The sequence below is a fragment of the Labeo rohita genome, chromosome 9 (assembly GCF_022985175.1).
Source record: "Labeo rohita strain BAU-BD-2019 chromosome 9, IGBB_LRoh.1.0, whole genome shotgun sequence".
Classification (NCBI taxonomy): Eukaryota; Metazoa; Chordata; class Actinopteri; order Cypriniformes; family Cyprinidae; genus Labeo; species Labeo rohita.
In genome coordinates, this window is record NC_066877.1 from 39,513,938 (window position 1) to 39,540,370 (window position 26,433).

The 26,433-nt window shown below is 37.1% G+C and overlaps 1 protein-coding gene across 2 annotated transcripts; it reads right to left on the minus strand.

Annotated features, from left to right (window-relative positions):
- Nucleotides 1-2,585: 2,585 nt before the first annotated feature.
- kif5aa (kinesin family member 5A, a) lies at nt 2,586-25,218 on the minus strand. Of its 2 annotated transcripts, none has more exons than XM_051120163.1 (29): nt 24,768-25,218; nt 24,152-24,239; nt 23,899-23,972; nt 22,452-22,556; nt 22,304-22,352; nt 22,164-22,219; nt 21,995-22,082; nt 21,413-21,537; nt 20,897-21,001; nt 20,662-20,810; nt 20,180-20,328; nt 18,164-18,378; nt 17,950-18,018; nt 17,030-17,236; nt 16,791-16,937; nt 15,482-15,670; nt 14,761-14,878; nt 13,943-14,001; nt 13,260-13,366; nt 13,050-13,151; nt 12,852-12,912; nt 9,490-9,561; nt 9,301-9,405; nt 6,398-6,614; nt 5,397-5,538; nt 5,253-5,317; nt 4,307-4,334; nt 3,540-3,627; nt 2,586-3,448 (listed from the first exon to the last, which is right to left on the minus strand). In XM_051120163.1, the coding sequence occupies exons 1-28, from the start codon at nt 24,894-24,896 to the stop codon at nt 3,549-3,551; spliced, it is 3,099 nt and encodes a 1,032-aa protein (XP_050976120.1). In that variant the 5' UTR covers nt 24,897-25,218; the 3' UTR covers nt 2,586-3,448; nt 3,540-3,548. The 2 variants fall into 2 exon arrangements, with proteins under 2 accessions (XP_050976120.1, XP_050976119.1); XM_051120162.1 differs by having other exon boundaries at nt 20,150-20,328.
- Between the last annotated feature and the right edge of the window lie 1,215 nt (nt 25,219-26,433).

The window sequence follows — 26,433 nt, forward strand, 5'->3', positions numbered from 1 at the left end:
TGACTACTTCCTGGAAAGTGTTCTTCACTTGGCTGGATGTTGTGAAACATTTTTTCTTTACCATGGAGAGGATCCTCCAATCATCCACCACTGTTGTCCTCCGTGGACGTCCAGTCCTTTGTATGTTACTGAGCTCACCAGTGTGTGTTTTTCTCAGAATGTACCAAACTGTTGACTTGGCCACTTCTAATGTTCCTGCTATCTTTCTGATGGATTTCTTTTGTTTCTGAAACCTAACAGTTGTGTGTTTTACTTGCATGCAGAGCTCCTTTGACCGTATGATAGGGTTCAGAGCAAGCGCTTCCAAATACTTACAGTTACTTCCGGTCCCTTGAAAAGAGCTGTAATTCTTTATTTTAGGCTTAAAGTGCTCAGAGTGAGCACTTTAAGCCCATAATTCATTATATAACTGTAATTATTAAACGGATAGTTCCGGTCCTTGATTTTGATTGGCTGAGCTGTGTTTTAAGCTGTTGCAAATTACTTACTGAGGAGCTACATTGTTTCCTGGAAGAAGACTGTTTTTATTTATATCAGTACACTTTATTTGCTTTGTTTTATTTTTTTTGAAACCTTACTACATATATGGAATAACCATTTTATCTGTTGTAAATTCACTGTAAACCAAGGCTTCATGGGGGGCTTATTGCTTTATTTGAATGTTTTGGTCAGCTAAAATAATAAAAATTGTGTCAGTGTTCAAATATATATGGACCTGACTGTGTGTACAATGACTGCCCTGTATTGGTCAAACCTTTTTTTTCAGTCATTACTTTCGCAGTCTATGAAAACAAAGGCATAGCAAAGCCTTCAGGACTAGGTTTACCCATGTGGGGTCTAGTTGATCCAAGTAGACTGCAGATAAGATGCTTATTTACTGCAATGCAGCGGCAGGACACTTGAACATATATTTTGTTTGAATTATGGATTTTAATTAACTAATTTTGCTTTGCTCCCTCTCTCAAGTTAACATGTTTTGGTAAAAATGTGTAAAAAAAAAATACAATGTGCCTCAAATAATGTAGATTTTGCCTAATTCCATACTTACTGAAATCTACAATTACAGAATCCGACAGGACTGATTATTGGATATCCGATTAAATAAATACTTCAAACCTTTACCATCAAGTAAATTACAAGTGTTTAACCTGGATCAAACCCCAAGTTGACCTAAACTGATCTAAATTGGGTTTGATTTGTTCGTCTATTTTAAACCTGCTCTGAGCTTGTTCAGCTAATTTTGTAAAACAGGCCTCCTTAAGACCTATACTAAGTCTACATTATGTTTGAAATAGTACATTGAATTCTTGTTACGTTATTGCCACATTATTTCATATGGTGACCACAGTTGCTTACCATATTCATTCAAAATGTGTGAGCATTTGCAGTTTGTCAACAAAAAGCAGCATATACTAGTAAAGGAACTCATCAGAAGGCTCAAACAAATAAAAATAGGCACTGTCAGAAGAGCAGAGCATCAGAGAGAGGGAGGTTAAGGTCAAGAAGCGTAAAGGAGAAGTCCACTTCCAGAACAAAAATTTACAGTTCATGTACTCACCCCTTGTCATCCATGTTCATCTTTCTTCAGTCGTAAAGAAATTATGTTTTTTGAGTAAAACATTTTAGCATTTTTCTCCACATAGTGGACTTCCATGGTGCACTGAGATTAAAAATGTAGTTTAAATGTGTCTTCAAACGATCACAAATGTCCAAAAACTCCCATCTCATGTTCTCCCTCAACTTCAAAATCATCCTATATCGCTGTTTTACCTTTTTTGTTAAGGGTGTTTGATCTTCTTTGCATGTTCACTTTGCAAAGACTGGGTCGGTGCTTCTGCAGCGATGTAGGATGATTTTGAAATGATTTTTGAAGTTGAGGGAGAAAATACGATTGGAATTTTTCGACATACCCTAACTGTCTTGAGTCAGAATACACAGATTCAGGCAGAGCAAGACAAGACAAGCGTTTGAGATTAAAAAGTATTGTATTTTTTAAATGAAAAAAACATTGCTTTGCTAGATAAGACCCTTCTTCCTTCGCTGGGATTGTTTAGAGCTCTTTGAAGCCGCATTTAAACTGCATTTGGGAAGTTCAAACTCAGGGCACCATATCAGTCCATTACATGGAGAAAAATGCAGAAATGTTTTCCTCAAAACATTTTCTTTACGACTGAAGAAAGAAAGGCATGAACATCTTGGATGACAAGGGAGTGACTACATTATCTGTACAATTTTATTCTGAAAGTGGACTTCTCCTTTAAGTCAGCAAAGTCCATTGATAGAATTGAAGAGAAGTTTTTTGCACATCTAACACACATACACACAAACAGACACACAATCACAGTTTTCTTGGAATTACATTTATTTTTTTGGATTGGCTTCCAGCAAACTAGCACACTGTACATATATCACATAAAACAACCTTCAATAAAGATATCTTGAATAAATCAGCTGACCTATTGCACAAATGCTCTTCATCTGTTTCTGAAGTGAAATTTTCTCTTCTAGTGGTGACGACAGGTTTGAAATTGGGAAGAAGTGTGAGAAGCGAACATTTCAGTGCTAACTAAATCTATAATTGAACCTTCATCATAATACAGTTTGTACGGCCTTAGTCATCCATTGTCTTGCTAAACATACAAGTGAAGCGTATCTGTCTAAAGACATCCTGAAAGTGAACTGAAGAAATGGAAAAAATGGAGTCACACATTCGTCTGACAGACCAACTGGTGGCGCTTAGGGGATCCTGCAGGGAAGGATCACACGGCTCGTCATTCTGTCATCCTGACTGGCTGATCAGGATTTCATGAGAGAAATCAGAATCGTGATTGGGCAGAGCCTTTGGCAGAATAATGGAAGGATTTGGGCCGTTTTAGAAGTGCAGCATCTGTGAATCTCTATGATATGTTCCCTTGACATATCACAGCAATTTGTCTTCCCAAACACTTTTGATGCAAAATCAAACAAAATGCAAATCAAACATTATTTGAGAATGTTGTTTTTTTCACAATTGGAGGTAGTCAGTACTTCAATATAATATGTATCAAAATCTACATGATTACACACACGCTGTTATATGCGAATCTAGGAGTGTGTATTTGCGCATACACATTCACAATATTTAACTGTCTGCTTTTAAGGCTCAGCATGACTAAAGGGAAGTTATTTCTAGTACTCTCCTGTATTATAATGCAAGCAATACAGATGTGTGTATTCAAATATCTACTGTACGTGAGGGTTCATTTACAATCTATGAGCTGTTCTCTTACTAAACAGACAAACATGCAACAGTGAGATACATGAGACGGGATACGTGATATGACTCTGCAAGAACGATATATTCCATACAATATAAGACGGTACAGAGCCAAGAAGTCTAGGAATGAAAGTTCTGGAGCTCTAAGAAGATGGCGAGGGCTGGACGGCTGCATGCAGACAACTGGAATATCTGGAGAAAGCAGGGCAAAATGAGAATCTGCAGAGCACGCTGATGAAAACCTCAGTTTCTTAGCTCATTATATGCGTATGTGCTGGCTTACATTAAAAGATTAACTGGCTGCAGTCTCCTGTTGCATGATGTAGATCCGTGAAGCGTCATCCACCATGCTGCCACAGTGAACGTCACTCCTGAAACACAGAGGCAGTGAGCAGAAACATACTTTTTTGAACAGTAAGATCTTTAATGTTTTTAAAAAATTCTCTTCTGCTCACCAAGCCTGCTTTTATTTCATCCAGTATAAGGCAAAAACAGTAATATTGTGAAATTTTACTATTTAAAATAACTGCTTTCTATTTAAAAGTACTTTGTTTTTTGGGGGGGAAAGAAATTATAGAAATTAATAATTTTATTTTATTCATCAAAGAAACCTGAAAAAAAAAATTATACTCTGCTGTTTTCAACATAATAATAATGATAGATGTTTTTTCAGCATATTAGAGTGATTTCTGAAGGATCATGTGACACTGAAGACTGGAGTAATGATGCTAAAAATTCAGCTTTGAAAACACAGGAATAAATTACATTTTAAAATATATTCAAATAGAAAGCACTTACGTAGGAAAAACCCACAATGTTACTGTTTTTGCTGTATTATTTTGGATCAAATAAATGACTTGATGAGCAGAAGTGAATTCTTTAAAAAACATTAAAAATCATTAAAACTTTTGACTTAGTGTAAGTGCACACAAGTGAACACAAGCTAACGGAAACCTAAATGTTACAATTAAAATTGTCTGTACAGACTTCAACTGACAATTCACAAATTAGTCAATACATATCATCACAATGCATATCGAGTTCACTTACCTGTTATCATTAATATCTGTACTATTTCCTGAAAAGCATAAAGAAAGAGAATAAAAGGTTACTGCTGCTACACATATGCTGTATCCACTGTATTTTTTATGTAATAGTGTGTGTTTGTAATGTAAATGTGCAAGGCTTCATGTGTCATGCCCTTCCAAGCTATGAACACAAACAGTCTGCTATATGCTGCTGTATATTTGCAAACTGGTATTTGTTGTATCATTTATTTGTATTCACATTTACTGCACTTTTTTTCCCCTCTAGTTATTTACCTGTAGTGGCTACTGGTTAGGAAGTCTTGCACAATCATAGAAAATAGCTTACTTCAGCACTGAAAAATAAGGTGGTTAAGAAAAACTGGTTTTGGGGTTGAAATAATGGCTCTCCTTATTTCTGCTCCCTAAACTTGCTGGCTCTGACCAGAGGCCCAAAGATATGTCTATACCAGGTAAAGATTTTACAATGACAAGATCCCTGGGTAAACTGATGCAAAACAAATATAGATCTCCTATAATAAGCTCCTAATTTCTGGTCCTCTGAGCCACTGTCTCGCAGAGTTGAGGTCCAGTTGTCCTTCAAAACAGCGGGCTGGTTGAATTTTTTTTAATACAAAAAATCACTGCTATTAATGTTGGAGATTTTCAATTAAGTATAGGTGTAAAAATGAAATAAAAATGTGAAAAATGAATAAAGATTCACAACTATCAAATTGACAACTAGAAGTACATTGATCAATAAACATTTAAACATGACTTTGGGTGTTAAACTGTTACAGTCATAAATACCTAAATGCATCATGATTGTTTGTAAGCTGCTTATGTAGCTCTGTGATCATTTACGCCACTGCCAGGGTTGTTTCTGAGGCTCACAGATCCCCTGGCCAAGTACCAGTAGCATTTCGAGTGGTAGAATGGCTTCGGTGCGGTCAAAGCAAACACACACTTACCGTTCTCCACGTCGAGCGGACAGGAGCTCAGTATGTCTATGGATCTCACAGTGCTGTATCCAACACTGAAATAAACAAATGGCAGATGAGAGGAGGAGAAGTCAGCAGACAGACAGGAACTTGTCAGGGAGGACAGACACTCACGTGTTGGTTTTCTGAAGCGCAGCTTTTTCCTCTTGCAGGAAGAGAGCGTTGCTGTAGGATGTGGCAGGTTTGCTCGCGCGTGTGGACGACAAGCTGGTGGGAGACGTGGCTGCGACATGGTGTCCAGGTCTCACTGGCTTAGCTGTCAGAGGTTACACACAAAAAACAATATTGAACTAAACTGAGCAGAGCAATGAAATGATATTTTCTTCTGTAAAGCTGCCTCACAGTAAAAACTAAGGTTGAAATTATAATTGAATTTATTTCTTAATTGAAGGATTTAGAATTTAGGAAATTGTAGACTATTACTATACATATATATACACTACCGTTCAAAAGTTTGGGGTCAGTAAGACTTGTAATAGTCTTTAAGGAAGTCTCTTATGCTCATCAAGGCTGCATTTATTTGATTAAAAATATAGAAAAAAACAGTAATATTGCAAAATGTTTTTACAATATAAAATAATGTTTTTTATTTTAACATACTTTAAAATATAATTTATTCCTGTGATGAAAAGCTGAATTTTTATCAGCTGTTACTCCAGTGTTAAGTGTCACATGATCCTTCAGAAATCATTCTAATATGCGGATTTATTATTAGAATGATCAATGTTGGATAATATCAACAGTTGTGCTGCCAAATATTTTTTGGAACCTGTGATTTTTTTTTCAGGATTCTTTCATGAATAACAAGTTTAAAAAGTACAGTGTTTATTCAAAATATAAATATTTTAGAACAATGTCAATTATTATTATTATTATTAACTTTTAATAAACTTTTAATTACATCCTTGGTGAATAAAAGTATTAATTTCTTAAAAAAAAAAAAAAAAAAGAAACAAAAATGTACTGACCCCAAACTTTTGAACGGTAGTGTATATATATATATATATATATATATATATATTATTGTACAGTGTTTGCATATAAAGTTATAAGTTTCTCTCATAACTGTTATTGTAAAATTTCACACAAACAGAAACTCAGCAAAGGCGCAGTACCGATCTGAGCTGCATTGGAGCGACGCATGGGATAACGCAGGCGCATGGCATCACGGATGCGCTCCACCTCCTGCTGGTACCGACGGCGGTCGTTCATGGCGCCCTGTTTAGCGTCTTTCAGTGCTGCCTCCAGCGCCCGAACCCGCTCAGCCGTAGAACGAAGACGCTTCTCCAGCTTCGGAAGCTCACAGCGCAGATCTGCATTATCACGTACCAGCTGCACACACATTTGCAGAGCAGGCCATTAGTAACTAGAATTATCGTCAATTAGAAATTAAAGGACACAGTATTATGAAATGCAAAGTGCTTATACTCAGTTTCTGTTCAAAACTACAAAAAACTGTGTAAATCTGTCTACGTAAATCGGCACTAATGTTTGCCATGGTGATGCTAGTTTTTTAGGGTACAGAGCTGAAAAATAAACACTTATGGCCTGACACTGTGTAATGATTTATAATGCCTATAATCACAGAAAGAATTTATTCATTTATTTATTTTAAATCAGGGCTTACAACAAAATTTAGAGGGGGGCAGGGGTTCAGGAAGAAGATTAGAATTATGATTGGAAACTCTGTCATATCACACAAGATCTACATATTATGTCATGTTGTGCTGAATCAGGACCATCTGCACTAAATAACGGTTTTTGGTTTACTGTACTGTACTAATGTTTACTTAAGTTACAAATGAAAACACCACAGCTGTACATGTATACTGTTTACATGTGTGTTGATCATGATGTGTCATACAGTCAGTACATTTAGTCAATAAAGACTTTACCTAAAACAAATTTGCCTGTTTTCTGCTAGTTTGCATAATTCACATCACTGTCAAAAACATCAGTGTCAATCATGTCATTTGTATGTTCCCATGTGTTTCATACGGCATTCATTGACGTGATAACTGGATCACATCAATCTACACTCCATGCACCATAATGACAAAGCAAAAACAGAAACTTCATAAATTTTCTAAAAAAAGAAAATTAAAAATTAAATGAGTACAATGCATAGGTATTATCATACCCTTAACTCAGTATTTAGCTGAAGCGGAGGTCTTTTTGGGGTTGATGCAACAAGCTTTGCTTTAGGCAATCTGCATTAGGCAATTATCTGCCATTCTTCTCCTCGCCACTTCACCTCTCAAGCTCTGTGTGGTTGGATAGGGGCTGGCAGAATTTTTCAGATTTCTCCAAAAAAGGTTAATTGGGTTCAAGCCCAGTCTGGGCCACTCAAGGACATTCACAGAGTTGTTCATAAACCACTCTTGCTGTGTGTTTAGGCTCACTGTTCTGTAGGAAGGTGAACCTTCTGCCCAGTCTGAGGCTCTGAATGCTCTGCACTGGCTTTTCACTAAGGCTATCTCAATATTTTGGTGCACTGAACTTTTCTTCTACACTTTACACTTTACTTTTGGGATGGTGCTCTGCAGGTGATGAGCAGAGCTTGGTTTTCTTCAAACATGATGCTTGGAATTGAGGTTCATCAGACCTGCAAATTCCAGGTGCGTTTTCATGTGTCTTCACTGAGGAGATGAGAGAGTCTTTTTAATGTTTGTCCTTCTGTAAGTTTCTCCCATCTGCATATATGATCATGGAGCTCAACTAGAGTGACCATTAACTGGAGCTCAATCAGGTTCTTGGTCACCACTGTAACCAAAGCCCTTCTCCATCAACTGCTCAGTTTGGCCAGGAGGCCAGCTCCAGGAAGAGTCGGGGTTGTCTCAAACTTCTTCCATTAAGGGTAACAGAGACTACATGCTTCTGTGAACCTTCAATGTGGCAGAATTTGTTTCTGAACTCTTCCCCAGATGTTTGATGAAATCCTGTCTCTGAGCTCTACAGGCAGTTCTTTTGACCTCAGGGCTTTGTTTTTGCTCTGATACGCATTTTCAGCTGTTAGACCTTTAATGAAGACACGTGTGCCTTTCCAAATCATACCCATTCAATTGAATTTGCCGCAGGTTAACTCCACTCGGAGTGTAGTAACATCTACAATCAATATCATACCCTCGACTGTCCCAGATAATGAATACTTATGCAATGGAATTATTTAAGTTTTTTTATGTTTAATACATTTGCAAAGATTTTAAAGTGCATGGAGTGTAGCTTGATGTGGGAAAAAAGTAATTTAAAGCAGTTTAACGTAAGGCCGCAACATATTAAAATGTGAAAAAATGAAGGGGTATGAATTCTTTCACAAGGCAATGTAAAAGAAGAAAAGTATACATTAAGATCTTGCATGTTTTAAATCTACGACAGGTAGAAACTCACCAAAGCCAGACACAGCAGAACAAACCTCAATGGTTCTCATGCATCATGCAGCTCGTTTGACTTGCCATTTAGGAGAATTTGATGAGCTCTATCTGTGTGTGCCGATCACTGTTCATGTGAATAAAACCCTAGATTAAGTCTGTTCATCTGCTGTGTCTCTTCAAAAGACTTGGATTAGACCAATTCACATAGATTACTTTTACAACGTCTATAGCAGCTTTTTGAAGCTTGGGACAATTTTGGACTTTCAATGACTGGCAAAAATGTAAGAATATTAAAAATAACTTCAGTTGTGTTCAACAGATGAACAAAAGTCTTATGGAGTTTTGTTTGAAGGATCCCTGTAGATGTTTGTTCTGTAAAGCTATACAGTGATACTTGTGCACATTATCTGTATTATTTACTTTTTGTAAATATTTTTATTTTAGAACTTTGAAACAAAAAATGGAACAAAAGACTGGAAATACTAAACATTGTGTGAATCACTTCTTGAAAGGTCAAACTGTTATTCATGTAAATAGTTTGCTGAATAGAAAAAAAAGTAAATCCATTCCTGTAAAAACTGTCCTAATTAACAATTTAAGAATGAACTTACACAGAAATGTATTCTGCACAGTATACACATCCTCACCTGTTTATGAACCTTTGTAAGCTGATCCAGGTTGTTCTCAAGAAAGGAAATCTTCTGTTTCTGAGTGTTAGACCCCCCACTATCATCAGGTCCAATTTCTGTACTCTGTGTGAGGAGAACATGTCAGAAAGACATACAACAGCAGAACATCTGTGAAGCAAGATATCCATGTTCACATGTGGAACTGACTTTTTTAACCCGAGTCGTGAGGTCTTGAACGAACAGCTTGCGCAGGTTGTGGAGGGTCTGGAGTTCACGGGCCTAAGACACAAGACAGAAACAGCTCTATAAGACCACAAACAAGAGTATGAGAGTCAAACATACTGTATTAATATTTTCAGGACTTGGCCCTATTGATTCACAATCACCAGTGTCATAAAAACATGTGCTGAATATTGAAGCTCTGTTTTACACCAAAGCACATGCAGCAACATAACTGCAAGAGTTGGGTCTGTTGTTTTAACTTAGTTATGTACATTTTTGCATTACTACATTGAGTATGTTCTTTGAAAACAGCCTTAAAAACATGAAGATGGTTATTCGGAAACACTTTTAGCCTTTACTATGTTTCACCTGTATCCTCTGAAATTAGCTTTGCTACAGAAACGTAATGATAAGTCAAAGGTAAAGTTTCTAAGTAACTCCAGCCTGCTCTGCCTGCTATTTCAATTTGAATGTCTTGACTAAAGTTGACTTTAAATATGTGAGCTTGTCCTCAGCAACGAGAGTCTGTTCACAAATTTTAATGGTGTCTTTCTGCTCTTTCTGGGACAGATTGTGTTCATTTAAAAAAAAATCCTCTAGATTTTTCAGGGCCCTGAAAAAATCAAATCCTGTGTTTGGAAGTAAAAAAATGCTCCAAATGCACCAGAGGACAAGACTGACGGTGTAGATGGCCCTATAAACATTTAGAGGCAGAGAGCAAAAACCTGCCAAGTGGAGATTTGTAACAACATCCACTGTAAGACTGCTGAGGGAAATGGGATCAGTAGAGATCCCTGCACCAGGCCATCATTGGGTGTGGCAGATCAGAGCAGTCATGGCTCCTATTCAAGAGAAAAGGCCCCAGCTGGTCTCCCAAATGAACAAGTAATGGGGGATGGTTCTGGGAGGCCAGAACACATAGAGTATGTACTGCAGATGATTTGAGGCCAGTCAGCTAAACACTGATGACAGAGGATGCCCAACTGACAACCCCATTGTGGAAAAGTGTACATCAGGTCTCTCAGTACAATCAGGAAGAAAGGAGTATAGGAAAGGCACTTTGGACAGTGATTGGTCTAAAAGCAAATTGAGTGAATCATTTCCACACTGAGCGAGTAAATGCCCGTTCACACCAAGGACGATGACTTTTTTGACATTTGTGATGATATCTTTCAACTTGCAATATGTAATGCCATTTCTTGTATTCTGTTACAACCAAACACCGTGAAGGAGAAGTTCACTTCTACAACAAAAATGTACAGATAATCTACTCACCCCATTGTCATCCAAGATGTTTGTTTCTTTCTTTCTTCAGTCATAAAGAAATTGTATTTTTTGAGGAAAACATCTCAGGAATTTTCTCCATATAGTGGACTGCTATGGTGCCTGCGAATTTGAACGTCTAAAATGTAGTTTAAACAAAGCTTCAAAGGGCTCTAAATGTTCACAGCCGAGGAAGAAGGGTCTTATCTAGCAAACCGATCTGTCATTTTCTGAAAAAAAAAAAAAGAATTTATATAATTTTTAACCTCAAATGCTCGTCTTGTCTAGCTCTGCGATGTGCATGTGTACTCTGTGTAATCCGGGTCAATACAGTTAGGGTATGTTGAAAAACTCCCGTCTCATTTTCTCCTCCAACTTTAAAATCGTCCTACATCGCTGTTTTACCTTTTTTTGTAAAGGGCGTTTGACCTTCTTTGCATGTTCACTTTGTAAACGCTCGATCAGTACTTCTGCTGCGATGTAGGATGATTTTGAAGTTTGAAGAAAATTAGAGTTTTTCAACATACCCTAATTGTATTGACCCGGATTACACAGAGAACGCACGCGCATGGCAGAGCTAGACAAGACCAGAATTTGACGTTAAAAGGTATAGAATTTTTTTTTTTTTTTTTAGAAAATGACTGATCGTTTCTTCCTCGGCTGGAATCATTTAGAGCCATTTGAAGCTGAATTTAAACTGTATTTTGGTAGTTCAAACTCGGGGGCACCAATGAAGTCCAGTATATGGAGAAAATTCCTGAAATGTTTTCCTCAAAAAGCTTTCTTTAAGACTGAAGAAAGAAAGACATGAGCATCTTGGATGACAAGGGGATGAGTACATCAGAAAAATTGCTAGCCTGACGTCCCTGGGCTATTGTATCAACGCCCTGCTCGACGGGCTATCTTAAATACAGGTCTCCCACGGCATTGTGTACAGCCGTTAAAGGGGAAACTGCTATATTAAGACGCTCCTAAAGCGCCACCTTGTGGCAGAGAATGAATTAGCATTTCCCATAAGCCTTTCCTGCGGTTAATGGTCAAATCAATGCAAATATCGACCCATGTTTTTTACGCAGCAAACACATAGAGTTGTAAATGAGAAAGAAATGTGCCTTCTAAAAATCTAAACAATTAAGACAGTAATATTTATACGTTTTATATTAATATAATTTATATACTTGATTAATCCCTTTTCACAAAAATGGTCTAAAGGCTGAATTGCTGTTGTGTAAGATTTTTGTTATTGTGAAAACCTGTATCTGAACTGTAATTGATGTCATTTTATAGCTTAACACTATATATGTTACCATAGACACTGTCCAACCCGACTCTTACTGTGTTCATTTTACTTGTGCAGCTCTTAAAATGGGTCATAAATTGCCCTAAATTCATTAATTCTAATTCTCATTTTAATTCTACAGATACCATGTAAATAGTTAAATAAAATTCCTTCCTTCATATTTGTTAATATTTGTGTATTGAAAATATTTTTGATTGGCATTTAGACTCCTATCTGATTTTTTTATTTTAAAAATGTTGTCTCTTTTTTTTTTATTTGGGCTAGGTAAACACATTTTCGGCCTACCAAAATTTGAAGAGTACCTACCCTAAGGGCTACCAGGGATTTTGAAATTTTGCGAGCTCTGTATATTATCTGTACATTTTTGTCAACATTGTCTTTCAACAGATTTCTGAAACTAGCCTCACTTCCAAGATTTTACTGAATAGAAAATGCAGGTCAGCAGTTTACTTTTTACGTTGATTTATAAACCCCTATACAGAAAAGTATTACTTTGATAAATGGGTTTATAGTGGAGTTCAGCACAAAACTAGACTAGCTCTACTTCATATACTTGTCTGTTATGCAGATCCACATAGTTTGTGGATTATGCGAATATTTGTGCTTAAATATATGCTGCTTATCCATGTGGTATGAAATGTTACATCCAAAAGGGACAGATGTGTTTCAAATAAACACTCTAATATGACATCATAACATGGTGCAGAAATTCAGATGAGAACAATGTAAAAAGAGGGGAAATAAAACTGTAGAATAAGAGAAAGCGTGTGTATGAGAAACTTACAACAGTCTCCTCAAGGCGCTTAAGATCCTGTTTAGACTGCTCATTTCTCTCCTGCTGAAACCTGATGAGAAACCACTGTTAACACACACTAAACAGATTCATTACATACTATAGCCTCCATTTACACTGACAACACCATCATGCAAACAGCTGATTTACAGTCTCTGTGTATTTGTTCAGTAGTGGAAGAAAACATACGACAGCTGCTCCAGGCAGGCGCTCTTGGTGTCATCCTGAAGTTTCAGGTTGCTGAGACTGGACCGCACATGAGCCAGCTCCAGCTCCAGAGCCTGATTCTTACTGCAAGACATGCAGTGACAGCATTAGCACCTCATTTACAATATCCAGTGATTATGCTAAAAGGCTTTCTTGTTCATCTGTACAGGAAGTAGTTTTAGCCTGACTGACTCGGTAAGGTCGTCGATGTGTCTCTGCTTCTCATTAATTTCATCCCGCAGGTGGCTGAGCTGCGTCTGACGAGACTCCGCGTGGAGAGCTGGACGACCAGCGGTCTTCTACAAAACACACACAAAAATGCACTTGCACTGACAACAGTCTAATCACATTTGTCACAGCTTCCTAATGACTGTATGACTGTGGCCAGTTGTATGAAGCTAGCTGAACAAACTCTGAGTGTCAGAGTAGGTTTAGAGTTGACAAAACCAAACAAATCCAAACTGGTTTAACAGCAGGCTCACAACGCTCGATATAAATGTTTGATTCACTTCTCTGCTAAAGATTAAGAGAGATGTCATTATTAAAAATCAAATGAATTTAAAAGCATTTAAAAGGCAGGAATAAACACTGTTGCTGCAGCAGACAGAAAAGATTTATATATTAAAACTTATTTATAGGCTATGCATATGAAATTAATTTAAATGCAAAGTTTAATATTCATTGTCAATTCATATAATAATAATTTAAATTAATTGTATTATAAATAATTATAATCCATATATAGAAGAGAAGGCTAACTCAGTTCTCGAGATAAACCCATGATCCCATCATGTACAACATCCCTCTTGTTTATGTGTTCTTTATACAAATCACAGGACTGTTTTTGTATAAATCCATTTTTTTTTCCCACTTACTTTCCCATCAGCCTCTCTGTCTGCCTTCTCTCCTCCATCCAGTTCTGCCACATGACTCTCTGTTACAAACACATATACATAATCATTAATATAGCAGTACAGTGCAGCGTCTTTAAGATGTAGGGCTGGGCAATATGTCAAAAACTTATCACAATATTTTTTTTTTCACATCAGTCAATATCAATAATTATCATGATGTGAAATTTGTGATCATTTGATACGAAATGTCAAAATATTTAGCAGATTTTTGCTACAATGTGAAAGCTGTAAAAATCAGACGGTTAAATGTGGCTTTAAAATATTCTGTTAATGTATTTATAAAACACTGTTAATGGCTGCGATACTCTGTATTTTCTGCAAACTGGCAACCCGGGGTGCCAAACTCCTATTGGGTAAATTGGCAGTGGGCGGAGACACACAGACCAAAACAAACACAGACATTCCGACATGGAACACTTATCTGAAAGAAGAATAACTAGCTGTAGCACAGATTTTCAGGGAAAAAAGAGTATGTGAACTAAATGTGTTTCCTAAATATCTGCAAATGTATTATGGTATTTTTATTCTTTAGTACAGTAAAAAAAAAAATACACACAGTACCTTCTAAGAATCTTTAGAAGAGAAAATGAAGAAATGATGAAAAAAAGGTTTAAAAAATGTTAATTATTTTAAAAAGCTTGAAGTTTTTACAAGCTGTACAGACAGCCATAATTAGCATTATCATCAGAGTAATTTCAAAAGAGTAATATTTTTAAAGTGTTATGATTGGGTCTTCTGTCCTGTCCAATATAAGCTGTGTAACTGTATGTTTGTCTTACCTGAGTTCTGCAGCATGTAGAGCTCTTCACTGAGAGCGTCGTAATTATCCTCCAGCTGCCTCTTTTTCTGCTCCACGTTCTGCATGTATTCTGTGAGAGACCGAATCTTTGCCTCGTGCTGCTCGGAGACACACACAAAGATACGAAGACACAAAGTCAGCATCATAAAGAATACACAGCAGCAGATGTGGGCCACATCTGGGTCATGTACTAGCTCACTAACATCTGAAAGATTCATGTCATGTAATGGTGTGCATATTGGTAGGATGCTGAAAATGGAGTCAAACTCCTTAATGATCATGAATGATTGAACATTATGTGGACAGAGATATATCTGCATGTAAACTCAAAAAAGAGCAATCTTAGTTCAGCGTGTCAAAATAATCATAACTAGCAAATGATGAGAGACCTAAAAGAAAGTTAAAAAAGAATGTGGTTTGAAATATGTAAAGAACATGTTTTGTTACAAGCTGAATGCTTTAATTCTGAAGACACTACTTTCAGAATGTAAGAAAATATATTTAGTACCAAATAATTTAAATAGTGAGATTAATCATGATTAATTATTTTATGCTATTTCTAGCCCTTATTAAATACTTGTTGCAACCTATATTCCACAGTCTTTATTGCTGTATTGTTGCTTCTATATGCTGAAAAGAGAGCAGAGGGTCTCTGAAGTAGCAGTATGAGCTCAGTGATCCACACACACAAACACACACACCTGTGAGATGAGCAGCTGGCAGGAGGACAGCTCTCGGCTGGTTTCCTCCATCTTGCGATGGCACTCCAGCTGCATGTTCTCCAGCTGTCTGCAGCGCTTCACCATCGACTTCACCTCCGACTTGATCTTACTGATGTACAGCCGTGCCACAGTGAACTCCTCCTCGATCGCACCGCTGATCTCCACCGGCTACGCACACAAACAAACACAACACACAGATTACTGCAGTAACAGTAAACACACACCACTGCAACTACTAGAAACTGAATTTACCATATTTCATGACCTTATTTGATTCTCACTTCTTTTCAAGAATATATTCGTAGTAAATCATAAATCTAAACAGAACTAAAACAGACAACACAAAATGTCTGAAATAAATAAACTTCTCTTCTCTGTCTACATGGCATCACTAGGTTCTGTCATTCAGAAACACGGCTTTTCATATCACTGCTATGCTGACGACACTCAACTCTACCATCACAATTTCACCATCCTGTTAGGCACCTAAAAAAAAAACAGCCAGAAACCTTGGAGTTGTGATTGATGATCAGCTGACTTTCTCAGACCACATTGCTAAAACTGCCCGGTCCTGCAGATTAGCTTTATTCAACATCAGGAAAATCAGGCTCTTTCTTTCAGAACATGCTTCACAACTCTTGTTCAAGCTCTAGTTCTGTCCAGGCTGGACTACTGCAATGTTCTTTTGGCAGGTCTTCTTGCCAGTTCTATCAAACCTTCACAACTAACCCAGAATGCGGCTGCAAGATTAACTTTTAACGAGCCGAAAAGGATGCACGTCACACAAATTGGAAAAAAGTAGGAGTGGGTGATATGGCAAAACTATAATACCTCCATTGTTCTTCAGAAAAAAACAACAACCCACAATTCACAATTTTAGCATGATTTGATTAGCACATGCAAATAAGCGCAGTCTCCAGTGAGTGTAACATTTGATGTGAATGTATGCCGCGTTGTACAGTATATTAAGACGGAGGCTTTAGAGCTTCAACTGATATAATGTGCGTTGTAGCATGATACTACAATAATTCTTCAAAAGCAGATCGCTCCCTGTTATTTTTTATTTTATTGATTTATTTTTATTATATAATTATTTATTTATCTATCTTCTGTTATGTCTACTTTCAAAAAAAAGCAGATTGTGGAGACATTTTAATTAGCTACAATCAAAAATAGGATTTGAAAAAAATAAAGCAAATTTAAACAACATTTTTTGTGATTACATTTATAATATGGCACAACCTTTCCTAATCTCTAAAAATAATGTCAGAGAACTTTCTGGGCTTACGAGCTTGATTTCTCCATTGCCGACGATGGTGCTGAACTCGCTGAGGTCCTTCATCAGCCCGTTCAACACGTCAGCGATGCGCTTCCTCTGCTGTGAGCTCACTTCTTGCATTTGAGCAAGCTCCGCCTCCAACTCCATCAGATTTGCCTAGAACGCAACGGAAGCAGTTAAACACTCTGCGCTTAAAGTTTCACTGCATCGATCACCGCGTAATGTGAGAATACACCAGCGGACGTCACCATCTTAAGGCTGAGCTGCTCGGCCAGCTGTTTGTTGTGGAGGTTCTTCTCCTCCACCTCCTGACTCTTCTGGTCATAGTTGACCGCCAGCTCCTCCAGCGCCTGCAGAACCTCCCGCACTTCGGCTTTGGCGCTCTCGCTCTCCGTCTGCAGGCGGCCCAGCTCCGTCTGCACCTTATCGCTATCTCCACGTGTGGACGCCAACAACTGCGACGTGACGAAAGTCATTAATATGAGCTGGCAAAACTTTTATTCTTCACCATATATATTTCTGTTGATATATGTGACCCTGGACCACAAAACCAGTCTTAAGTAGCACGGGTATATTTGTGAAGATCAAGTTCCATGAAGATATTTTACAAATTTTCTACTGTAAATATATCAAAACTTAATTTTTGATTAGTAATATGCATTGCTAAGAACCTCATTTGAACAACTTCAAGGGTGATTTTCTCAGTATTTAGATTTTTTTGCACAATAAAGATTCCAGATTTTCAAAGTGGTATCTCGGCCAAATATTGTTCTATCCTAATAAACCATACATCAACGAAAAGCTTTTTTCAGCTTTCAGAATTAAAAACATTACCCTTATGACTGGTTTTGTGGTCTATGGTCATATATTTCTGTGTAATAAATTTATGCAACTCTTTGTTTTTATGAAAAATTTGATCAGAAATACTCAGTCATAAGACCATGTTTAGCATAAGGATCCAATTCTTTAACAATGAAATTGCATTAGAAATCCCCTTTAAAGATTTTTCTAATGCTCATATGTGGTTAATATAACCATTACAGCATTACAATAGCGTTGTAGGTTGAGCACCTGTATTTAAACTGTTTTTGGGATATGCAATCACTGTTCATTTACAAGTATCATATTAACACAGCCACTACAAGACAATCTGAATGTGACCTCTGACCTCATCCTGATCCAGTATCTGTTCCTTCAGTTTCTCCACCAGCTGACACTGAAGATTGATCTCATCATCCTACAAAACACACGCAAGGTGAGAGCAATACAATCTTGTTTTGTATACGCATACTGTAATCCATGATCTGATAGATGAGTCATGATGCACACTGAGTGTTCATTTGCTGATTTAGTCTGAATGTGTCAGCATCTCAGTAATTCACCTTATCGTCCAGCTGTCGGTAGAGTTTGCGGATCTCTTCCTCATATTTCTGCCGCTCTTCCTCTGAGATCCGCACCACAATAGAGGAGGAGTCAGAGTCTCTCTCTCTCTCCCGCTGGCGCTCGGATGGTCTCTCGTTATCCAGAGACGGCTCATCATTGCTGTCCAGCTTCACTACATCAGCATCTGCCTGCTCCGTCTCTGGAACATTCTCTCCTATAGAAAAAAACATCACAACTGCATCAGTTTACTCTCGTCAGTGAAACCTCAGTAATGTTTACCAATATTTGTCAACTTAAACCGGACAATACCAGCAAACGACTTAAAGCTGGTTTAAGTTTTTTAGTAAGGATTTTCAATTGATATTTGAGTAAGGATATCAGGAAGGGATGTGATGTCACTGAAGTATCACTTCAAAACTTCACAGACATTTTATTGAAGCATTTTTGAAAAGCTGTGTCCCAAACGGCACAAATCATGTGGACTTATAAAACTGTGTGGTGTTACTTGTCAATTTATAATTAGGAAATGGCCCAAAATCCTTTAAGTCAGCAGTTATTAAGGTTCTCATTAAAAACACAACCCAAGAGGATTAGTCAATTATAGACCTTAACTGCATCTCTGGACTGATACTGTGTTTAAATCTTATGTATCTTGACTGTTATTACTTTGTTTTGGTAAGGGAATAAATGGTAAATCAATCACAAGTTTGTTACAGAGTGCCACAAAGCTCAGTACTAGGTCCTTTGCTTTTTACCTTGTATATGGTTTCTTTAGAAGACATGATCAGGAAATACTGACCAATCTTTCACTGATATGCTAATTTACACTCTAAAACTCAAATTCAAATTTAAGGCCTGCATAGATGGATAACTAGTAAGACCTTAGTTACTAAAACAACAACCTTCAAAAGGGAAAGCGTCTAAAAGCTAATGACTTCAATGTTTTTATAATGGTTCAATAAAACATATTTATAAAAAATAATAATCAATAAAATAAAAATAAAACTCCAGCAGACACATAATGCAGAGTTTTGCATTGGTTGCTTATGCAGTATTTTATAGATTTTAAAACTCTTTTGTTCACTTATAAATCATTGACTTCTACAGTGCAGGGCTGTACAATGCACATGTATGTGCGAATAATGTGGGTAACTAAACAGTAGCTGGTCCACATTTGATAGTAGAGGGGAAAATACTATGGCAGCCAACAGCAACAGCATTCTTCACCATAGCGTTTATGTTTAACAGAAGAAACTAATTCAGGTTTAAAACAACTTGAGAGTGAGTAAATGATGGTGTAAAAATAAAACACTATGACAGAATTGTCAGTTTTGGGTAAACTATTCTTTAAATGTTAATAAAACAACAAAACAGAGGATAAAAAATCACTCACTGGTCATGACTGATTAACTTTAAAATAGTTGCTTTAAAAAATATAACTGATGTATATACTGTATATAGTGTTTTATTTTAACATTTGTTCATTCAACTTCAAAATACTGTACCTGAAAAATGAAGCACCATTTGTTTTATTTGTATATTATGTGTATTTTTAATGTATATCTTTGTTCTTATTCTCTAATTACAAATATTAAAAATGACAAAGATTTTTATTTTATATAGTGTTATCTTGAAAGGCTTTACAATAGGGAAATTATTAGTAAATATTAAAGCCAACATGACAAAGAATCATGATAATCCTGAAAAAAAAATGTGATATGATATTTTTGCCAAAATCGCCCACCCCTAACTTGTGCTACAACTGTTTGGCCTGTGCTACAAAACTTTCAACCTCCGTAGCACCAGTGCTATGTGCAAAAAATGTTAACGTCCAGCCCTGCAGTGGGTCAGACTACGTGCTGATTTCATGTATTATATTTATAATTTTAAACTAAATACCATTCATTTCGATATACCGGTACTTGGAAACAATTATCACATTGAACAATTCGTATTGTATAAAGCACTATATAAATAAAACTGACTTGACTCATCAGAGCAGTGCAAAGGCTCACCACTGCGCCAGCGCCGCAGCTCCTGCTCCAGCCTCTGGATGGTGTCCCTCAAGCCCTTGTTCTTCTCCTTCTCTTTCTCATACTTCCTCTTCCACTGCTCAGCTGTGAGCTCCAGGTTAATGGAGGCCGAGTTCTTGATGGTCTTAGCACTACAACACCAACACAGATCTCAGTCTCAAAAATCAACATTCTTTTCTTCTCCACCACAATTTTCTGCAATTAATTCTAAAACTTTAAATGTGAAAAAAGTGCTTAACTCTATTAATCTGATTTTACTTTGTTATAAAGTTTAGGTTTATAATTTCATTTAAATATTCCTGTTTAATAATTAGAAGTAAAGCTGTCAAATTGTTTGGTAAAACAATTTTGACTAACTAATTCACAATAACCCTCAAAGAAATATAATGAATATTACTGTTTGACCTAGATGTGATGTTTTTGTACTAATGTTGTGCATGTATGTGTGTATGTGCTGGAGTTACCGCTGTCCAAACATGAGGGTGGATTTGGTCTCGGCGTCGTTGAAGCTAGAGGGAGAGCAGCAGATGAACATGGTGGTCCGGCAGTTTCCTCCCAGAGAGTCCTGCAGGATCCTGGTCATCTTACTGTCACGGTACGGCACGTGAGTCTTCTGCTCACACACACACACGACGGACATTCGGCGTAAGCAAACACAAATATGGACGTTCATATACGTGTGCGTTTGAGAGCACTTACGGTTCCTTCGGCGAGAGCAGAGATGACGTTACCGAGAGAAGACAGAGACTTGTTGATGTTTTTAGCTTCATCCAGAACGGCTCCAGCCGCGCCGGTCTTACTGACCTGCGTGTGAAAATACACCAGGAACAAGCTTAATGTTAACGCTTTAGATTAGGGAACACTATTCACTATTAGTTATTTCTTTACTAACATGCATATTACTAGCATATTGGCTGTTTATTAATACTTTAAAAAATTACAAATTAATGCTTTAATTCTGCATGACCATATTTTAGAATCCTTAACCCTACCCCATACCTGAACTTAACAACTTCCTTACTAACTATTAATAAGCAGCAAATTATCATCTTATTGAGGGAAAACTCTTAGTTTACAACCAAATGTTCTTGAAAATATTCAGTGTTTCCAAAAAAAAAAAAAAATCATAAAGGGTAGTAAATAATAGTTTTCATTAAGGGTGAACTCTCTTTAAACATGACGATTGGATACTTTATACAACAAAAGACAAAAGACCTTCTCACTGCCAGCCAGATCCACCAGGTAGAGTTTTCCACAGAGTTTCTGCTCCGTCTCCACGTGCTCCTGCTTGATGTTGATCAGGAAGATGCTGTGACTGCGAGAGCTGTGCTCATTCATATCTGACAACAGAACATCTCATTTGCAGTTCGTTCTCAAACACTCATCATACAAGTATACAATTATAATTCATACAAATTCAGCTTTTTCATCACAGAAAAGTTTTTTTAAATATATATTCAAATACAAACAGTTGTTTTAAATTGTAATATTTCACAATATTACAGTTTGTACTGCATTTCTGCAGTCTTGTTAAGTATAAACACTAAAAACAACAAAAAAAAAACAAACTCATACAGCAAACGTTTGAATGGTATATGTATATACACACAATGTACATTTCAAGCATAAGATCTCCACTCTGCTCTGATGTTTTAATGTAAACTAAACTGTCAAACTGAGTTGAAGGTATCATGACTGTAATAGTAATCACACTTTTTTTTTTTTTTTAATTTAACAAGAACTGTTCTGAGTGAATGAAGTTTAGCTGAATTTGAGAACAATGACAAAAGCTCTCACTGGTGACAGCGACGTGCCGGTTGGACTTTCCCTCGTCGATGACGTCCATGACCTCTTCAGGACTGGACACGAAGCGCTCGGTGCAGCCCTGACACCACACAAACACAAAACAGCTGCTGATTTATTCACACTCTCACAAAAACGCTGCTGGTGGTTGTGAAAAAATCACCTTCACGTAAGGGACGCGGTTCTTATCCTCATGCACAGACAGGTTGGTCTTTGTGACTAAAGAGGAAAGAAACACAATGAGGAACATAAAAACCATTGTAGTCAATTTGGTACGCTGCACTATTATTGTTCTCTACAAACCATCCAGAAGATCCCGGATTTTCTCCATGTAGATCTCAAAGTAAGACACCTGAGAAAGTCAAACACTGATTATTTTGAGAGCACCATACATTGGCAGCATGTGTGGTCAGATTTATAACTCAATGATTTGTTTGTTGCATTCGCGTACCTTGATGTGGAACTCCAGGTTCTCATCCATGGAGAAGATATGATTGAAGATGTCCTCTGCAATGCGGGGAATGATGCCCATCTGCTGCGGGTCGTGGAGGTTGCCCTGGAAGTGATATCAGAGTCAAGCAAAAAAGTATTAAATCTAATCAAACTGCATCAGTGCTTCTAAATATACAAAGGAGTCACGTGATAGTTAGGATAGCAGAATAAATTTACATTTTTTATTCAATGTATAATTATTCTGTATTAATTAGTAGATTAATTACATTTGTTATACAAATTAATTTTATTTTGCCAATTCATGGTAGAAAGTAACTGTATTTGTGACCCTGGACTACAGTAGTCAGTGCTTGAAGTAGATCAAAATCTTTCATCAAAGTGGTCCAAAAACCAAAACAATACCTGTTCTTATCTTAGGACAACTTTTAATGAACTTTTTTTAATCCACTTCAAATGCTGACTACTGTACACAGCCAACAATACACTGAATGGGTCAAAATTATATTTTTTTTGCCAAAAATCATTAGGATATTGAGTAAAGATAGTGTTCAATGAAGAAATTTTGTGAACTTCCTACTGTAAATAAATCAAAAAAATCAAAAACACCCTCAGATCAGTGTGGTGCGGTCTTCTGAAATGAGGAGGCAAAGTCCTCAAAGTTTTTTTTTTTTTAATCAAATGTAAATTCATGTACAGTCACATTTTCTTGGTTAAATAAACATTACTTACAAAAAGAAAACATATATTTTATACTTTTACATTAACAATACAATCAATATTCTATTTATTAAAATATTAATCTCATCAAGTTGGTGTTTTTAAGCATTTTACATTTATTCCCAAATAATAACTCAAGGCAGTAACAAGTTAACGCCATTATATTGTTCATTCAGACTGATCCACGAATGTGCACAACACAAGAGGCGGGAATTTATCGCATGAACCAATCACAGCTGATCATAACCAGTCTCCCTCGCCTCGGCGGAGGAAACACCCCTGCCTCAGATTCCAGATTTTCAAATAGTTGTATCTCAGCCAAATAGACAAAACATTTACCCTTATGACTGGTTTTGTGGTCCAGGGTCACATTTGTGTTATGTTAAATAAGTCTTTTTTTATTAGTAGTAGATTACTTTGCTACAGTACAGGGTTGCCACCGGATGTCTGATGTAAAATTTGGGTCCTGAAGTGAAATCAGTTAAAAACTGTGACTGTAAAGCCTCGAGTCTAAAATGAACTTAAAAATCCACTGTAAAATTGTCGGGTATTGTTCATGCATTATCGTTTAATCTATTTGATGCTCATTTTGGCACACAGTGTGTATGGATGATATCAGTCATCTAATGCTTGACTTAGTCATTTACAGCCAATGAAATGAGATAACTGTGCAAAAATGTAAAAGTTTTAAAAGTATAATCTGCATTTCATCTAAACTATAACTGTACCTCCATGGTATGGGTCTTTCCAGAAGAGGTCTGTCCATAGGCAAAGATGGTGCCGTTGTAACCTCCCAGTACATCTACACACAAACAAACACACAGCTAAACATCAGAGAATTTGATTCCTCTGAGGAGGACCTGACCAACATTATCCTGACAATTCAAACCATAATCAATGCCGCTATAGTCCAAAATATGAAATATGACACGCTGCTGAATGTGGAGTCATGCATGCGCATACAGGGCTTCACACACTGACCTTTGACGATCTGCTTGGCGCAGGTGTTGTACACCTGCTCTTGGGTGGTGTTGGTGGGAAACACGCGGTCGAACACATACGGTTTTCCCTGCACACCCATAAAACGGACACAGAGAAAGGGAGGAGTCATGAAGAAAAACAAAAAGTCATTGTTTGGTCTCAGGTATTGATCAGGCCACTAATCACGTCACAGAGACATACAGATGGGACTATGAAGTGAACTGTATTCAATATAAGTTTTAACATTACAAACTGCATGCGTACATCACCTTTATCTATACTTTTTTTGAGCTTTATCAAAAAACACCCTCCCCAACAGCTGTTTCACTTCAGCCATCATCAGCCACTCCCTGCATTCATTCACACTCACTCACACCACATATATGAAGAAGGATTATCTTGAGGAAGATGACAGTAACAAGACGAGAGAATGATATTTCTGCATGAGATGACGAGGCCTAGAGCCTCTAGATGTGCTGACGTCATACTGACACAGCCACAAGCCGTTTCCTCAGCATCACCGCCATCATTCGTTTCACCGTTTAACCTAACGAGCTGCATATTTCCGCTGAATTCGGTGTAATCACAGTTAATGATAATAAATCGTCATTATTACCCCGATGATGACGGTGTCGTCCCCTTGAAAGGTTGGCAGAAATTTGTCCCCGCGCAGGATCTCGGCCTGATTGAGAGGCCGGAAGCGACAAAGCACTTTAATATTACACTCAGCTACTGCGTCCGTCATGATGCTGTACGATAATGTGAATTTCTATTAAAACAGAACGCTATATTTATATCAAAACACAAGACGGTAGCGTAATGGCCTGAACTCAAGCAAATGGCGTCTGCTCGTCGATACAGGCGAAGCCTCAAATGTCTGGATTGAAACGCTGCTGAAGTCCTTGGATTTAGTGTTATATTTTGCAGTCGTTCGGTTTCTTGTTTGCGATGTTTAGGAGGCTGTCCCTGTAGCAGCTGCTTGTGTCGCCGGCGGTGATGTGATTGTGGTGGAGGAGGATGCTGCTGCTGCGGCTGTTGTCATGAGGGATGCTGAGGCAGGGCGTGTCTGCTGGACCGCTCGTACTGATGGGCGGGGCTCCGCGCCTCATCAGCTCTACGTGACCATTTCACTGTTTTTACTCTTTACTGTCTAGTTTCACTTAAATGCACTCGCATCAGGGTTCTCGGTGTTATTATTAAGATATAAATCATAATTAATTATAAATAATCTGCTCTGCTGAAGCAGACGGGAGACCCGCTGTCACGTGGTGCCTGTGATTTTCCTCAGCGCTGCTCAGGATGGACCAATCACAGCCGATTACTGGATGAGCATTTTTTTCTAATTTGTATAAAGATCTACAGGGCGGATTTCCATTTAAATCTCAAGCAGCCAGACTAGAAAGTATTACAATTTTCATCGTAGAATTATCATCCTTAAAATCAAATTTGTCTCGAGATTTGAATGCTATGCAAAGGAGGCTTGCAGCGCCCTCTGGAGGACAATGCCTCCTTTTATATTCTCCATCTACATATTTTGCATCCCTTGCAATAGGAGAACAGACCCCAGCATACTGACACAAAATCTCATGCATGTATTGCCAAAAATAATTTAATCTATTTACACTTGTAGACCTATAACATAAAGAGAAAATATGTAACATACAAATATTCAATAAATAATAAAAATTAATTAATGCAAAACAAACACATTTAATACCATTATAATGTTATGTATAATATATAATAATTACAATATTATATTAATATTTTAAAATGTTGCAGGAATGTTGAGCTTCATTTAGAGAGCGAAAAAAAAAAGGTTTCTCAAAAGACACAACAGTGACATTGGATTTCAAGGAGTAAAATCCAAATTATTATTAGACGAAAATTTTCATTAATTAATTAAACAAATGCTTGGGTTTGATTTGTAGAAATGTGTTAACAGATAAAATGTGTACTGTAAATACAATAGACTTGTTACTATCAAATGAAATTAAGAAAAAAATAAAAAATAATAATAAAAAATGTGTTCTTGAAGCACAGAGTCTACCAGAAGACCACAGAGTGTACCAATTTTTCTGTAAAATTTCAAAAATGGAATACATGTTAAGTTGTTCTTGCTTGTTGCTGAATTATTTTGAATGGCTATTAGAGACTGGTGTGTTTAAACTTCTCACTATGATGCTTTGGCTGATTACTACTGCAGGTGATACTTGAGTGTTCAGTCTGATTACCTGGTTTTGGTAGGGTGGTTGAGCTTGCCAGTTTTTGAACAGTAAGAT